Below are 18,120 nucleotides of genomic sequence, written 5' to 3'. Positions count from 1 at the left end.
GGGATTTACTGACCCATTTTATGTCGGAGAATAAAACCTGAAAATGTCTTGAGCTTGTGTTAAAACCACAGACCTTATTTCAGACATTTAAACCAGAAACACACTGACAACAGGAAGAGCTAACATGCTAATATGCTAATGTACTTCCTGGTTTCAGGATCAGTCCTGCAGCTCTTACTCGCATCTTGAATCCTCTGTACGTCTTAATGAAAATGAAAAAAAGAAAGTACAAGTTGTTAATTATCAGTACAGTTGTGTTGTGATGTTCGTCCAGTGTTGTGGGGTTGTGTTTGTTTGTCTGTGCTGCTTCATTATTTTCTCTAAAAGGCAACAACAACAAAACAGTCCTGAAGTTTCTGAATCACAGCAAACACAAGATTCAACTCTAACCCAGGGGCATGCAAACACACACACACATCATTGTGAATATCAGGGTGACATTGACACTCCTCCATGCTAGCTGTTTCCCCGGTGAGTTGTGTGTAAATATTGACAAGCGTCGATGCCTGCAGCCGTGCGGCAGCGGCGCAGGAGCTGTCAGCTTTCATGTTTCATTTCCTTTGACATATGTTGATGAACGGCAGGAAGGAGCTGCTGCTGGAAAAGGTGACGAGCCTCGGATGTGACTTTTATCTTGTGTTGAAACCTGTCGAGTTCTTTTGCAGCTCTGTAACAAGAGACGAGTGGCCTCTGTTCATCGCTCTCCTCTGACTGTGTAGTTTTTGTTATTGATGCTTTAACATGAAGGACAATGTTGATGTTGGCAGTGGTCATTATTATCTGTAAAGTAACTGTAACTACAACTGTCAAATTAATGTAGTGGAGTAAAAAGTTACAGTGTTTCCCAATGAAGCTTAACACTGTGGATCAGTAATTCTCATAACAGAGGACACACAAAGACACAAAGATAACAAAAAGATGTAAAACAACCACGAAGAGAAAAAAATAAACTCCATGAACAGGATACAAAACTACTACACAGAGCAGTTTGACGACGCCGACACAAACTCACCTCTACTAGAACCATAAATTGTTCTTTTCCACCTCTGATTAATTCTTAAAGTAAAAGCAGTAAAGAACATTTTCCCAGATGTGACTGTTTTCCCAGAATCCCGTCACTTTTTCCAGCGTAGGTTTGGAGATGTGATGCTGTGACCGGCGGCGCAGAGAGACGACAGTCTCTGAGATGATTAAATAAAGACTGTTTGGTAATTTATTCCAAAGTGTTGCGGTGGAACATATGTCGTGAGAAAAAATGTCGTTTCTCCTGAGGAGGCCCTTTGTTACAGACTCGTTAATATACTTTAAAAATAACACGTGAGGACAAAGGTGCGCTCACAGATCACCTTCACATCACCTGCACACGTCTGAGCTGAAATAATTTTAAAAAAGGAAAAATCTGATTATGTTGACAGAATAATTTACTGCATCGTTAAACATGTTTTGAAAAATAAGATTCAGGCTTTTTTTAAAAGTTGAACTGAATAAGAATTAAATTGTAATGAATCTGTACTCTAATATATTTATAATATATTTTGTGATGCTTTTCAAGTTGAACTGTTGTTTTGGTGCGTCAGACCTGATAAATTTAAAACTAAACCATGCCTTTGAACAGAAAGTAGTTTTGATGACAATGGGTTTATTTTACTTTATTTATTTTTATCCAAACAGAAAACTCTAACACATCACTTTTGTATTTGTTGAATTTTTAGTTTTTTAGTTTTCCTCTTCTTCTGTGGTGAATGTTTCATATAGACTGGTTTAGTTTTGGTTTAAGGTCTTTTCATGTACCTGACAAATAAAGAATAAAGTGTAAAATACTCACTGAGAATCCAGGAGCTGAAGCCTCTGACAGTCTGAGTGACTGTGATGCCTTCATTCACTGCGCTAAAGCTCAGAAAACTCAACCTCCTTTCAAAAAGTTACATCGCCTTTTTACTGCGAGACATTCACTTTCTACAGGAGGAGACACGAAAAACATTCTGAAGGTTGAAAAAACAAAAGTACTTTTGCCAGATCCAGAAAAACTTTCTCAAGATCTCGTAAAAGTACATATTTTTTTCTCCATGTCTCAAAACAAAAACAACAGTTTGACAAATTAATCGCATGAAAAAAAAGTTCTCAGCGCAAAAAGACCTTTAGTCTTCACGTGTTTAATTCCGTCATTATGTGGCATGGTGACAGTGGTTCAGATGGTGCAGTGGTGCAGCGGTTAGCACTGTCGCCTCACAGCAAGAAGGTTGTGGGTTTGAACCCCGGTTCTGTGGAGTCGGCATGTTCTCCCTGGATTCTCTCCGGCTTCCTCCCACAGTCCACAGACATGCAGGTTAAACGGTGACTCTGAATTACCTGCAGGTGTGAACGGTTGGAGGTTGGAGGAATGGATGACCTGAGCTCCATCCAACTTCACCTGGAGGCCGAGCTGAGACTCCCTATTACCCATGATCCCCTTCTCCTCCTGGAGCAGGAAGTGCTGTGGCTGTAACAAACACACAACTCTGTCTCTAATTCTTGATATTTGCATCAGTTTCCTGGCTGGATCAGAGATGAATGCTGGTTTTTAATGACTTCTGCAGTCAGGTTTGAGTTTCATCTTCAACCATGATTTGACTCCTTCTGCAGGAAGATGAATGTGACCTTCACTCAGGCCAACTCATCCCAGATCAGTTTTGTTGACCAGTCGTGCCGTCCAAGTCCTGATGTGGAGGAACAATCAGAATATTTATCTGTGGCTGTGAAAACACACACTCACATTGTGTCTCAGTGATGCTGCAGTCTGTGTTTTTAATATTTTGTGAAAGTGAGGTACAATTTCAGAAAATGTGAAAGTAATTAAGACAAACTGTAACATGCGGGAGGCGTGACCTGTGACCCACAAACTGACACGTTTCGGGGGGTTTCCCGCAGCGTGTTCCAGCCCCTCCTCCCCCGCCGCTGCCCTCTGACTACTGTTGTACCTCGCCATGCGCCGCCGTCGGCAAACTTCCCCCTCAAAACATTTGCACAACAACATACAACAACGACACCAAGTTTACTGGGAAGAGACGGCGGCTTTTTAGCACTTTTGCCGCATCTCGCACACCCCACGGTGACGGGAATAGCACCCGTGGAGGGAGGAGGGGCTGTAAAAATGTAACGACGGGTGGTGGGTGTCAAATCTGTCAGAGTGTGTGTGCTCGTCTCTGTGAGTGTGTGTGTGAATGAAGGGTGTGCGTTCGGCTTCAGTGATGTATGAGTGTGAATGTTCATGTTGCCACAATGGTGTGTGAATAACAGAGCAACTGAGTGGTGTGTGCATGTGTGTGTGTGTGTGTGTTTTGAGGTGTTGCAGGAAGTCTGATCACTCTGAGCGTGCTCTGTAGCGAGGCAGACAGCCACCATGTTGGAGTAGATAGAAAGTCAGACGTTTAAATCACAGATTGAGGATTTATTTAACAGATTGTGTGGCGGAGTGTCATGTTTGTCTTCGGTTGTGTTAGTTGTGTGTCGCCTCCTCAGATAAACCCAGGGCCTTATTTCAGGATCTGGTCTGGAAGGAGAGAAGACCTGAGATGCGGATGCAGATTCTCAAAGGGAGTCCAAGAAACACAAAACGTCCAGGTTTACTGGAAAAACGTACGAATTCAGAAAAACAAAAGTCCACTCAACACAAGACAGAACCCCAGTTAAACACAGGTGTGACAGGAAACGAGGAGGGAAACAGAACCAAGACTGGAAGTAAAAACACAAGTGACTTCAAAATAAAACAGGAAGTACTACACAAGGAACGCCAAGGGCAGGAATACGCTGCTCCTTCACATTGAAAGGAGCCAGTGGAGGTTCAGGATTCTGATCGCGATCCTCCTGGACGTCTTGCTCAGGGGGTTTTGGGGCACGTCCAACCAGGAGAAAGCCCCAAGGTAGACTCAGAACTCACTGGAGAGACTACATATCCCATCTGACCTGGGAGCGTCTCAGGATCCTCCAGGAGGAGCTGGAAGCCTAAAGTACCCTGTTAATACCCAGATAAGTGGAAGAAAACGGATGAATTTTGTGGATTTCTTGACTGATTGTACTGTTTATTTCTATCATCATTCAGGTTACGTGCGTCGTTTCACCTCCTTGTGATTGACACAGCTGTTTCAGATGAGAGATGTCATTATCTGAGAGTGTGTTCACTAATCACCACACTTCACTCAGAACTGCTGCAACTACAGGAACCAAAGTAATCAGTTACAGCACAGACACAGGTGGAAGTTTTCAGTGGAATCATTAGAAACACAGGTTAGTGTCTTAATTTCCTTCGCAAGATAGTTGCGTCCTTCTGTCCCATTTTATCTAAGTGCTGCTCACATGATGTTGTTCCCTCAAAGAGTCTGAAAAAACTCAGATCGTTGGGTTTGATTCTCTTCACCTGCTCGTTAAGCCGGTGGCAGGCTCCCTCTCTCTGGTTTGTATTTTACTGTAGGTGAATTCCCCTCAGCCAGGTGGTGGCAGGTGAAGTTGGTGCTGATTCATCAGATCAGATTCACACGTCAACAGTCGTCTCGTCATCCTCGGGGACTGAAGCTTGTCAGACGATTTTAGGACTGGAGATAGTTTGGAGTTGCTTCGTCCTGGTTTTTCCCTCTGGTCCTGTTTCTGGCCTAGTTTCCTAGCTGTCACTCCATGTGGTCCAGCATCTCCTCATGTGACTCTTGGTCGTCTCGTTCTGCTGGTTTCAGGTCCTTCAGGGTCTGTGGACTAATCTGAACATCGTCACAGATCTGGAGAGGAGACGGCTGCATCTCTCTCTGAATGATACCTTGACTGATTGTGTTGATTTGCTGTTTAATTGGTGTTTTATCAGCTGTTTGATTAGGTGATTGGGTGATTGGCTGATCAGCTGTTTGACTGATTAACCAGTTGTGAAACCTTTTTAGCTGCAGATCAGCTGCTCTGTGTGATATACTGGATTTGTTAATCAGATGTTTCAGTATTAGAATTGACCGACTGAATCGGATTCAACTTTATTTATCCCATAAAGGAAAAACTTCAGACTGTTTCCATCCTTCACAGAGAGCCCACCAAACCAACAAATCAAAGGTTTAAAGAGTTTCAATAAAAGACTGATAACAGATGGTTACCATAACATTACAAGCTCTACAAGAGTTGAGCTTGCTTTGTGCTTATCACCGTTGTTCCTGAATTCGATTATTACAGTTCATTAACTGCCTACCTTTGACTGTGACTGATCAGATGTTTGAAACCAAACTTAAAACTCATCTTTATGCCTCAACCTTCAGTTAGCACCTTATTCTCTTAGCATTAGTGGTTTGGTTCTTAGGATTCAGTATAATCCAGGTTGTCCTTACTGCAAACTGTCATAAAATCATTGCATCACTTTGTTTGTTTCTTCCCTCAGTCACGTTATTGTCGCTGTGTTCCTCTCTTCCTCTTTTGTCTCTTCCTGCAGGTAGAGTTTGATCTGTGACGTCATGCCTCCTGCTGCTCCCACAGTCCTGCTCAATGACTGTTGTTACATGAAAACTTCAACATCTTATTGCTATTATTGTTATTACTATTATAACTTTCATTATTATTTTTATAACTTTCATTACTATTAATAATATTGTGTATAACTCTATTGTCGTGATCCCCTCCCTGAGAGACTCTGTTTTTGGTTTTAGTTGGGTTGTTTGAATTTCTCTTGTGTTCAGAGACTTATGTTCTTATTATCCTTCTTGTGTGTTATTGGTGTTGTTTGTTGTCTTATTTTGGTGTTCCATTTTTCTGTGTGTTTTGCTCACTTCCTGTTTTATTCTAGTAATGACTTCCTGGCGTGTCATTTGTGCTTTTACTTCCTGCTCATGTGTTTTCAGTCTCACCTGTGTCTAATTTGTTCATTAGTCTCTGTGTATATATATCTTGTCTGTGCTCTTCAGTAGCCAGAGTATTACGTTATTTTTCGTTGATCGTCCTCCCGCGTCCCTGGTGTTTTTCCCTGTGTTTTTCTGTGGACTTTAATTTGTTGGATTTCCTGTTGCTCAGTTTGCACAGTGAGTTCTTGGTTCCTCTAGACAACAAGTACAGAGTCTGTATTATGCTATGTTCTCTTTCCTCCCTTTTTGTTTGATAGGGTTCAGACCGGTTGAATTCCTCTACACCAAACTGGGGAAATAATTTCTTCTTGCAGAGACCATCATTCAGATTTCCCTTCATCTGAACTAAGACAGGAGAATAACCACCTCCCTCTCCACCGTTCTCCAACACACATACACACCCAACCTTGTTGTTATTACAAGGATCTCCATGGAAACAGGTTCATTTATTGTCTGAAGTGTAATTCAGCTGAGACACACACACTGATAATAATCCTATGATTCGTGGTTGTAATTCAGCCGGGAGCGCTGGTTGTTCTACAGATTTATTGGGGCAATAATTCAGCTTGTTGTGTGAAATGACGCTGTGGACGCTGCCCTGAAGCCTCTGAACAAACAGCAAACAGAAGAAAACCACATCAGCAGGTGAAGGTGTTAACATGGGACCTGATAAACAAAAATGAATCTGTCTAATATCTGTGTTTGCTTTATCCTCCACCCTCTTCCTCTATGTCTCTACATGCCTCAGTATCAGGCTGCTGCTCTCTTATTTTTACTTAAGTTTATTGACTGGAATCTTCCCTAATGGAGGAGCTTCACTGTGAAATTAACTTTAGTCTGTCCACTAAAGTTCTTGTTTTTACCACTGACAGACAGATTGTTATTCTGTTATTCTCTATTCTGCTTTTTTCAGTGGAGTCTGGTAGTGATATATGTAGCAAAAGTGAAAGCAGAAAACAGAATATAACACCAAGACAATGTTTTATTCTCATTTTATTTCATCCAAGTAGAAAACATTACATAGAATCTATATCTCTGAAACATTTCATTTATGTAATTAACCATTGAATCACTTTTCATGTTTGGAAACTTTATCGTCTGGACGAGAATTTAAAATAAAGTTTGTTGAATCTGAACAATGATCAAACCTGCAGTTATTGATAAATGTGTGGTTTTTAAAAAAAACATATTTGGATCTCCATCAGTTTGCTGCTCTTCACAGCTCCACACAAAGTCACAATGACAAAAAACCTAAAAACAATTTAAAATGACACAGAATCAATAAAAACAAACCAAATATAAAGATCAGAAAATGAGTGAAATCATTTTTCACATATGAAAAGTTCGACAATAGAAAGAAAAAGCAAATAGTTCAACTAGAAAAGAAGAAGATGGAAATAAAAGAAGTGAAAGAGAAATAAACAGAGCTTTGGAATAATGAGACAGCAGGAGGACAGGTGCAGTTTAAGACGTTAAATTCTCTGACTTTTCCCTTTAAGAAATAAACAACATTATAAATCTGATCATCCTCTTTATCTCTGACTGATCTGTTCCACTGTCACAGAGACCTTCACTGGTAACATCCTCACTGGGAGATTATCCACAGTGAAAATGTATGGAAACATCTTCTCAGTGAAAGTGTGTGTGAAGGTGTGTATGTGTGTGTTAGTATCAGGATCAGAGAACGACAACTTTCCTCTGTTCCAGTCCAGATTCACTCTGATCCTCTGGAGATTCTTCTGCTCTGAGAGAACAGTGAATGAAGCTGATGGTGACCGTGCTGAGTATTCACCTTTATAGAACCTTATTCTCCATAATCCAGAAGCTATGTCTCCCTTCCTCTGGACAGACTCTGCTGACACACCCAGTATCCAGTCTGTACTTTGTCCAACCTCGACATCCCAGCTGTGAGTCCCTGAGTTAAAACCCTCAGAGCCCAGGACAGAGCGGAAGTATTTAAATCTCTCTGGATTGTCAGGAAGCTGCTGTTCCTCTCCTGGTCTCAGACTGGTCAGATCTTCAGACAGGATCAGTTCTGGATGAGCAGTGTTTGGGTCCAGAACCACAGGACTGTAGGAGACCATGTCCTTCATCTTGTTCCAGATGTTGAAGGTCAGGTTGCCCAGGTGTTTGGCCTGGTCTATCAGAGCTCCTGAGAGCAGCTGGTGATCCTCCAGCAGGGGGCGCTGCTGGACTCTTTCCACTGCAGCCTTGTAGTTGTTGAGGAATGAGACGTCCTCAGCTCTCAGCTCGTCCTCTGTGGCTCTGACTGTGTGTGAAAGAGCTGCTATCTCTCTGCTCAGAGCCTCCATCTTCTCCTTCATCATCTGACTCTTCTGCTCCTCTTCCTCCCTCAGTGCAGCCATCCTGGCCTCCTCTTCCTCTTCTAGAAACTGGTGAAGCTTCTTAAACTGCTCCTTAATCTGCCTCTCTGTGTGTCGGGCCTGGAATTTAATGTGTTCTGCTGTTTGATCAAACTTCACTTTAACTTCTTCTAAACTCTCTAACTTCTTTAAGGACTCCAGAGTTTCCTGAAGTTCCTTCTTGTGTTGTCGTGCAGCTTCATCGATGGGTCTGAAGCTGTGGTTGGAGTGTTTTTCTGAATCTCTGCAGACGACACACACTGGCTGCTGATGGTCCAGACAGAAGAGTCTGAGTTTCTCAGAGTGCAGACTGCAGAGAGCCTCTGAAGATCTCTGATCTCTCTCCTGTAAGAAGGACTCACACAGCTTCTTTAACACCAGACTAACAGGTGGTTCTAACTCTTACAAACTGGACAGTCTGGTGTTGGTTTCTCTCTCCACCATCTCTTCAGACAGTCTTTACAGAAGCTGTGGCTACATGACAGAAGAACAGGATCTCTAAAGACCTCCTGACAGACCGGACAGCAGAGATCCTCCTCTGATCTGGAAGCCATTTAGTCTGAGTGAAGCTGAAAACACAGCAGACAGGAAGTACAGTCAGTCATGGCTCCCCTCCCTCCTCTACTAACTTCACTGAGATTTACTTTCACTTTGAGTGGTGGTTTTAGTCAAACTCACCTTCAGTGTGTGGAGAGTCAGCAGGTTGAAGCAGCAGTATTGTAGTTTTCCTCTTTTCTCTCCTGTAGCTGGACTCACTCAGAGGAAGCTGTTAGTTTGGTCTGAAGGTGAATCTGATCAAATGTTTTTCAGCCTGTGTCTCTCTTTAGTGACGAGGAACAAACTGTTTCCTGGTTTGTTTCAGGAAGTCAGATCAGGGGTGGAGCTTGAAATGTTAACTGATAACGTGCAGCAGGGTGTTGCAGCAGCTCTGTTTCAGTTCAAATGCAGCTGTAGGTTGAAGGAAGTGGAGCAGTTTCACTATAACTGAGTAAAATCCCTGGAAGATTTTAGGAAAACTCAGTATTCAGACAGGTTTTCTGTTGATCAGTCCCAAATGTTTGTATTTTGTAATCTGGATAATTTCCCTCCTCTCAAAGCTTTTATTTGGAACTGGTACTTGGAAGTCGGATTTCCAGCTCGGAAAGTCAGAGGAACCTCACCAACCCTGGCATAAGAATTAAAGATGGCTGCTACTCGCATCAATAGTAGTGAACACCCTGCTAATGTTACTGTTTATAGATAGTTTAACATTAAGTCAGTTTTGTGTTTTGGTAGAAGAATGATAAATGTAATCAAAATGTTTTTTACACTTACACAGAGAAAAACAAAGATATCTTTTGCTCCTTTTGTTTTTTTTGTTTTTGTTCTTCAGGTGGAGCAGATTTCTTCTGATTCTCCGACAGAGCAACAACAGCAAAGACTTTCCTGTGAGTGTTTTCCAGCTTCTCAACTGGAACACGGTCAACTCGGAGGTGACATCACTCCCAGTTCTGACCTCCGGTTTAAATGGAACGCACCATTATATTAGCTAGCTAGTTAGCTAATCTAATTTTAAAAAAATCAGGGTGCTGTTCAGGTGAATCAGGGGTTGCTAGCTAGCTAACTAAAGTTGGTTGCTTGGTGGCAAAATTCATTTGGTCAGAAGAGATGTGATGAATCTGTATTAGTTTGAGAGCTAAATAGTTATTAGTAATATCACAGTTTAGTAAAGTGCGTGAATGCTAAATTAGCTAGCAAGCTACCTAGCTTCATAAAATAAAAGACAGATGAAGATGTAAGTTGCACATGCATTAAAAATTCACCTGAATGCAGGGAATTGCATGTTTGAAACTCAGAAATGTACAGCATAAATAAACCCACTCTACTTATGCTTCTGGACCTCAGTTCACGTTTTGCTCTGGTGGTAAAACAATATCAATGTAAATCTGACACAAGAGGCCATAAACATTAATGGTGTGAGTCCATGCTGCTTTGTTTCCGGTGTAGACTCTCTCTCTCTTTCTATCTCTGCTGCTGACAAATAAAGTTCTCCCGTCATGAAGTTTACTGCCAAAGCATCATCTGCTCTGACTCATCATCATCGTACTGTTTCAACACACGGATCTATAAATAAGGACGATTACTACGCTCCACATTTTTCAGCCTGGGTGGATCCACAGGGAGCTGAACCCTGGCAGAGTGAATCACTGCAGAGAGGAAAAACAAGACGGTGGATCTGTCTGATGCCGACGAAGATTTCTTTTATAGAGATTTGTTTGTGTAACTAAGACATAAAGCAGGAAGATTATTGGATCTCACTCACACTGTTAGCTGCTCTGGTGATGGGATTATCGCTGGAAATTTAATCTGACTCTGGAGCAAATCACTTCCTCCAGGTTAATCTGTAGTTCATACAGGACTCACGGCGCCTGGATTAATCCTGGAGGTGATTTCTCAAATGATCCTGATTTATATGAATATACCTCAGACTGAACTGAATGATTTTAAAATCTGCATACTGATGATGATCTGTCAGAAACCCTGGATCGGGTCGACAGTGCTGACCTTAGCCTCAACCTTTGGCCATCCATTTGTTTGGACGGACGACCTGACAAACATATCGCTGGGGTTTTGTTTTGTGTCCTGCCCTCACTGAGACTCTTACTTCCTGTTTTATTTTGGAATCACTTTCCTTGTGTGTCTCTTCTGGTTTTGCTTCCTGTCTTTGTGTTTTTCCCGCCTGTTTTCCGTATCACCTGTGTCTCATTAGCTAATTATCCCTTGTGTGTATCCAGTCCGATCTCTTCCTCTTGTGTTTGAACATTACACTTTGGTATTTTGTGGTTTTGGACTTCTCCCTGCTCTTCTGTTCCCAGACCCTCGCCTTCCTCACCAGTCAGTAAGCCTTTTTGTTGTTAATAAATCATTGATTTACTTGAACCTGGTACTGGGCCTGCACTTGAATAATCTTTGTTTTGCTTATGAAAGCCATGACAGGAAACTCTATACGCTTCTGTCTGAGTATAATCTGCTCTGTCTGTTTCTGTTTTCAACAATATCCATGTTGTTGTTGTTTCTTCTGAGTAACTGATGGTTAAATGTTGCCTGTGATTCTGTGTTGGACAGGAAACCTTGTTGAATTGTAGCGTACAGCACTGAGTTTGTCACTGTACGTCTTCAATGTGTTATAAATAAAGTTGGTTTTAAAAAACAGTCAAGTATAAGTGCAGTTGGATTCCCCCTTTTCCTGAGCACTTCTCCATCAATCAGTTCTTGCTTTCCTTGACCTAATGACGTTTTCCATCGAGGTCATTAAGTGTAAACACTGCATTTAGTCCAGTCCTGAAGTTAGTCCAACCTGAAGTTAGCATCAGTCTGGTTCCTCCACAAAAAGCCAGTGGGATTTTTTCATAGTGTTTTGGATTATTCCAGAAAATAAACAGTGAGCAGCTAAAGTTTCTGATCCTTCAGGTTTAGCTGATCAGATCATCTTCACAGATGAACACCACTGTTCTGATGTTTGAAGTAAGAAGCTAATGTTAGGCTATAAACCAACTACACCACGGTCACATGACGTCAACGTCTCCACCACTAAGCTTCCAACTGGTCATTTCATTTAGCTCTGAGCTCTTCTACAAAAGCCTTTCTTCTTAGAAAGTTAGTGAGAGTTTGAAAGAGCGTGAGTAGAAACACAACGAGGCTGTAAAGGTGGACTGGTGAGTAGATGGGTTTTCATGTTAACGTCCCCGACAACCTCTGTAGTCTCATTTAGACACTCGTTAGCAACCGCCTTTTTTAAGACACGGAAAAGCTTCAAACATCAGGAGTGGGGGATTTACTGACCCATTTTATGTCGGAGAATAAAACCTGAAAATGTCTTGAGCTTGTGTTAAAACCACAGACCTTATTTCAGACATTTAACCAGAAACACACTGACTTTGGGACGAGGGAACAGGAAGTGCTAACATGCTAACTGACTTCCTGGTTTTAGGATCAGTTCTGCAGCTCTCGCTGAGTTATTAACAAATGATTAATAATTATTATTATCAGCAGCTGTTTGTTCTTTTCAGTTTAATTCAAGCACACTGACCTGAACACACACACACACACACACACACAGAAAACACACACATATAAAAACCATATGCGATGATTCTGGCATCATCCTTGATAATAAATGGAGGCGAGGTTGAAGCGTGGGAGTTCTGTCTTTGCTTTGTGTATATATCTGTTTGTGTGTGTGTGTGTCTGTCTCCTAGCAACCAGCAGACTTCACTCTGTCTGTGTTGAGGCGACGGAGGCAGCGCCGCGAGGAATCTGGTCTCTGATTCAACAGGTGTGTGTGTCACAGACTCAGGTATAGAGAGAGAGATGAATAACCCATCAACCTCATTGTCTCTCATCCACACTCATCACACAGGAAGATGACCGTTCTTAACCCCGCCCACAGACCTCTGATTGGTCTGACGGGGGAAACAGGAATCAGTGTGTGCGGCAGCAGAGGTACCAACCAATCAGAGGTGAGGAGGCGGGCGTGCCACGCCCTCCAGGTGACTCTCTACACAACAGGAAAGGTCAGGAGGTCACGGGCATCTTATCCTCTGCTGATGATCCATTTCTCTCTGAGGTGGATCATTAAAAACTTGGTTTCTCTGCTCAGCTGTTCATTTTCTGATTCACATGGTTTGTTGTATTTAATCAGCGCTCAGAGCTGTAGCTGTCTGTACCGGTTTTTAATCTGATTCTAATGTTTGTAGCCCCTAAATAACAAGATGGACAGAGAGAGCAGTTTGTTTCAGTTTGTTCCAGGTTCACTGGGTTTTTAACATGCAGAGGAATCACTTTGTTTTTCCTGGTTATGGTCCAAAGCTACTGGTAGAAATGAATGAATTCAATCTAAATGATATAATTTAATAAAAATAAACCACTTCATTCCCAGTAATAGATTACTCTCTCCAATCTGCAGACCATCTCTCCCTCCATCCATCCTCCATCTGTCCGGGAGGTTTCCCTCTCTCCTCTCCTCCCGCCTCCTCCTCCTCTCCAGCCACTGTTGACGTCCGTGGCTCTGTCACCCGCATCACCGGTTTCCACGCTGCTCCTCTCTGGTCCAGTCATGTAGTCATTATGGCTCTGTTAATTCACCCTCTGTTCACATCCTCCCTCTGTTTGTCTCCTCTCTTCTTCTCCTCTGCGCCTCTTCTTCTAGTTTTCGTGTAGTTTTTCAGTCGTTTTTTAGTCGGGAACTCTTCTTTTTTGACGCTTCGGGGAGTTTTCGTGCGTCCGAGCGTTTTAACCCCCCTCCTCTCTCTCTCTCTCTCTCTCTCTCTCTCTCTCTCTCTCTCTCTCTCTCTCTCTCTCTCTCTCTCTCTCTGGCTGCACCACCTGGACCCCGCGAGGCTTATTTCCCCCCATCCAGTCACCCGTGCGGTCATTTCTAATCGTCGTGACTCCTAATTGTTTCTTGGCAGGGTTTGGAAACCACCGGGGAAAAAGGCTCATATGAGTGCGCCTCCGCTGATCCGTGCGCCCAGCCCGCTCCCGTTCTCAGGGGGGACAAACAACACCAACACCGGCACCGGGGGAGGAGGAGGAGGAGGAGGAGGTGGCGGCGGTGTGATCTCCTTCCACATCCAGATTGGTCTGAGCCGGGAGCCGGTGCTGCTGGACGCCGCAGAGCTCAGCCTCAGTCAGGTCCGGGAGGTGGCGTGCTCCATCGTGGACCAGAAGGTAAAGAGTGTAAACCAAGTCCTCCTCAGACCCTCTAACTCCTGCAGAAGTTCTCATAATGTACTAGAATGAAAAATACCTGCTGAAAGTTAGACTACACAGCAAATACTGTACCATTAGTGGTAAAAATACAAGTAAAAGTACTTATTCTCGGTGTGGTGAAGTTTTCAGTTTTAAATATGAATGAATTAAAGGTGCTGTCAGTGTTTTCTCACCATAAAACCCACACATTTACTCTGATTTAGAAACCTACAAATGAAAAGTCAGTGTCTGTTGATTGTGATGTCAGTTGCAAAAAAATATGCATGATACAGAAAAACTTTCAGAACAAGGAAAACACAGTAAAGGAGTGTGAGTGTCAAAGAACAGAAAAAGGAGAGAATAAAATAGAATAAAATACAAAAAGATGAAGGGAAAAACTTTTAATTGTTTCCTGCACTAATTAATAATAATATCTAATTGCAATTTTTCTGAAAGATATTGTGATTTGATGTCGATAAAATTTTTGAAATCAAGCCCGCAGTTTGTCTGTATAGCTATATATGGAGTAGTGGACTAGGACTAGCCTCCCTGTTAGCAGAGCGAACAAAAAAAAAAAAAAAAACGGAACAAAACAAAAAATGCAGATAATTTGTTTTGACTTTTGGACGTTGGAGGTCAAACATCTGTCCGTCTGTTATTTTACAGTGAATTACAGAAGCTTGTAGGAGCTTTTCTCGCACTTAGCGTAGCATGCTAGTCTAAGCTAGCATAATTTTTTTTTTTTGCCAGCGGGTGTTTACACTTTCGCTTTGACTTCTGATTGGTGAGAATGATGAGATTAACCACTGGGTCAGAGTCCACTAAAATCCAGAGTGAGAAGGTGTTCAATCTTATATATCAGTACCAGACTCCATTGACAAAAACAGGAATTGTTGTCAGACTCTGAGAAGAACAATCAGTGGCAAAAACAGGTACTTTAGTGGACGTACTTTGACGTGATTCTTACCCAAATGCTGCACCGATTCCAGGTTCAAAAATCCTTTAAGAGACAGCTGGAAACCAAAGAGTGACGTTTTCCATCATGTCAGGACATGCTAGCTGATGTTATATGTGTTTGTGTGTTAGACAGAGAGAGGAATATTCAATAACATGTATGGATGATGTGCAGTGCCACGGGCGATGCCGTCTATAGTAACACTCATTATCTGACACATAACTTTAACCTTTGTGACCTGTGGGACTCTCAGCTTCTCTAGCTCCTGCTGGGCAGAGCGTTAAAGTTTTAACAACACAAGACGAGCAGGAGACCACTCCCAAAGAGGTGTTCACTCTCAAACATCCACAAAGGAAGGGACAAGAGCTTCAGCACTTTAGTACAGTCCAACAAGAAGAATAGAAAGACAAGAATACACCAAGAGCCAAACATTATGATGAGGCCTTCTACTTTTCTGAGGCCAGTGAAATGAGAGGAGGATGGTCGGCCATGTCCGGCCTCTATAGAATTTAAGGCTGTTTTGTGCTCAGAGATGTTTGGTTTGTCCTGTCTGGACTTTCTGTGAGGTGGAGGTCGTTTGTGAAGGTTCGGTCTTAACAGTCTTGCAGTTTTAGTTTTTATTACATGGTGCACAATATCTATTTTCACTGTTGACGCTTCTCATGGTCTGATGAAACCTTATGGCCGTGATATTCTAACAAGATTTGAGGCTCTACAGATTCCCAGTTTCCCTCTTCATACTTCTTAGGCGGATTACAGCTCCTTAGCGTTTATCAAACAGCTTCAGGTGAATTATCACCTCAGAGCTATTTATTATTTTGTTGTTTAATAACTGGGATTTATTTGAGAGTCTGATTACTTTAGGTGCATGTTTGTTTTGGCTGAATTATTTTCATTTGTTAGTTTATTAGTAGGAGTAGTTTATTAGTATTCATCAAGCAGGGTCAGTGGTTTTTTACCAGTACAACAGAGGCAGCAGGAGACTTGACATGGATGGAAAAAAACAACACAAACTGTTTGGACAATGGGCTTCTTTTGCCTGTGTACATTACACACCCACGGTGCATCAGTGGCTCTTTGATTTTTGAGTTTGACTTTTGATTTTTGACAAATCACCACTACAACCTCTCTCTGCACCTCTCCTGTGCTGCTGATAGTCGAAGCTAACCAGTTATAAACAGCTACTGTCGGACTCTCCAGACTGATGATGCTTTGGCTTCCAGTGAAAGTGAATGTATGACCTTCGACAGAGAGTCACTGTGTGGGTACCTGGAACGTCTGAGAGAGCAGAAACAGAGTTTAGAGTACAGAAGGCAGCACAACTGTTCATCAGCCCACAACATTCAGCTCAGGATGTATCAGTTACTGCTCTGCCCATGTGTTATGTTCCTGACACAAAAAGGGATGATAACATTAAACAAAACATCTGTGGAGCCTCCATGGATCTGGCTTGTTCTGGATCATCCCACAGATCCTGGATCAGACTGGGATCTGGGGAGTTTGGAGGCCAGGTCGACACCTTGGGTTCTTTGTCGTGTTCGTCGAGACATTTCTGAGCGGGCTCAGTGGCTTCCTGCTGGTGGAGGCCCCTGCTGCCGGGGGGGGGGTGTGCTTGGTCTACCACAATGTTTATGGATGGTACGAGTCAAAGAAACATCCAGATGAATGAAGGACCCAAAGTTTCCCAGCAGAACATTGGATTGGAACCAGATGATCGATCAGTGGTTTGATGATTGATCAGACGTCCATGTCACTGAGATTAGAGTTGCAGCAGCAGGACAAACACATCCCTCTGATGGCTCGCAGTGTGTTTAGCAGTGTTTCCCTCCATGTGTAAAGTGTACAGTGTTTGAGATGTGCTCCGGTGTTAGTCAGTGCAGTGACTCACTCTGAGGCTGGTTTCTCTCCTCGCTGGAAAACGAGATGAATTCTGCCTCTGTTCGCTCGCTCTGCAGGGGTTTCTCTGTTTTTCTGGCTTTTGCTTTATGAACTGAATTGAACTGAAAAGCTGTTGCTAAGCGCTTGCAGCGAAACCACACAGAAACACAGACAGTGTCAGTGTCCTTATGAATGTGATAGATGTCCTCTCTCTCACGCAGACAAGCAGAGAAAAATCACAGGAGGAGTTTGTGAATGCGAGATTGTTTTTCTCTCATTTACACAAACAACACTGTCGTTATGAATGTGATTTTCCCCCGCTCTCAAAACCAAAACCCTCTATGAATATGTGGTACTGCAGGAAACCCTGATGGGACTGTGACGGGATCAGAAATGGGATTAAGACCTGAAAGGAAGAGGACGAAACAGAATCAGGAAGAAGAGGAATAGGATTGTGATGGTTGGATCATGACTGAACTGAGAGGAAGTCAGGAGAGTAGAGAAGGGTTGGAACTGGATCAGGATCAAGGTTGGGACAGAATGGGAGTGGATCAAGATTGGGATGGGTTCAGGACTGAAACTGGGATTCATTTGGGACTATAACAAAACAAAAACAAAACAATATGTTCATATTTGTCTATGATAGAGTTTGTATAAAGTACCACAAATTTCCAGTTAATTCACATAAATTCCCATCAATTCCTATGTTATTCCTACATGTTAATTCATTAATTCACCTGCAGAATAGGAAGAAGACTTCAGATCTGTGTTTCCCTTTATGTTCAGAGGTGGAGAACACTGGTGTAGTGTGGAGGCAGGTTAGAATTAGAAGTGGAGATGAAAATAGACTCATACACTTTAGTGTGGACATTTCCTCACACACACACACACACACACACTCACGGTGTTACGTGTCCATTAAATCTGCTCAGATTTACTAATTGTCTCATTTCAGGTGAAAATCACCTCATTTCCCCACGGTGAGACTGTTACACCTGAACGTGACACACACACACCTGAAACCTGAGAGCCAGGATGCTAACGGCTTGACACTGTGCAACACACACACACACACACACACAGGTTGTTGATGGAAGTGTTTATTTGCAGGTTTTTTATATTCTATAGAGGAAGATAAAGTACAGCAGGTCACCTCGACACCTGTTCACACACCAAACCTGTGTGACATCGCTCGCAACATGCAACACTTAACACTTCAAATAGCACCAAATGAACTGATTAACAACATAAGGTGTGTGTGTGTCTGTGTGTGTGTGAAAACAAGTTAGTTTGAAATGGCTTTTGTTTTTCTACTAACGTTTTCAGAAACTCGACCAAACTTTTCTCTGCAAAG

General features: G+C 42.5%; 2 protein-coding genes and 1 long non-coding RNA gene across 3 annotated transcripts in view; 1 reads left to right on the top strand and 2 right to left on the bottom strand.

Moving 5' to 3' along the window:
* Window positions 1–6,815: 6,815 nt before the first annotated feature.
* LOC108881170 (E3 ubiquitin-protein ligase TRIM39-like) lies at window positions 6,816–9,095 on the bottom strand. Its single transcript, XM_018673001.2, is given in 3 exon segments — window positions 6,816–8,601; window positions 8,604–8,772; window positions 8,882–9,095. Coding segments are annotated over 2 exon segments (1,383 nt in total). The 5' UTR covers window positions 8,758–8,772; window positions 8,882–9,095; the 3' UTR covers window positions 6,816–7,372.
* A 2,752-nt stretch (window positions 9,096–11,847) lies between these two features.
* The window catches only part of LOC127143588 (uncharacterized), a 57,211-nt gene continuing 50,938 nt past the window's right edge, over window positions 11,848–18,120 (bottom strand). Inside the window, exon 3 of the long non-coding RNA XR_007815150.1 lies at window positions 11,848–11,936. This is a non-coding gene — a long non-coding RNA (uncharacterized LOC127143588). The remainder of the gene's footprint in view (window positions 11,937–18,120) is intronic.
* The window catches only part of prkd1 (protein kinase D1), a 33,367-nt gene continuing 28,898 nt past the window's right edge, over window positions 13,652–18,120 (top strand). Inside the window, exon 1 of the mRNA XM_018673002.2 lies at window positions 13,652–13,912. Coding sequence (XP_018528518.1) covers window positions 13,685–13,912 — 228 coding nt within the window. The 5' untranslated portion in view covers window positions 13,652–13,684. The remainder of the gene's footprint in view (window positions 13,913–18,120) is intronic.

The sequence above is a fragment of the Lates calcarifer genome, linkage group LG19 (genome assembly GCF_001640805.2).
Source record: "Lates calcarifer isolate ASB-BC8 linkage group LG19, TLL_Latcal_v3, whole genome shotgun sequence".
NCBI lineage: Eukaryota > Metazoa > Chordata > Actinopteri > Centropomidae > Lates > Lates calcarifer.
This window is presented reverse-complemented; position numbering and strand designations above follow the sequence as displayed.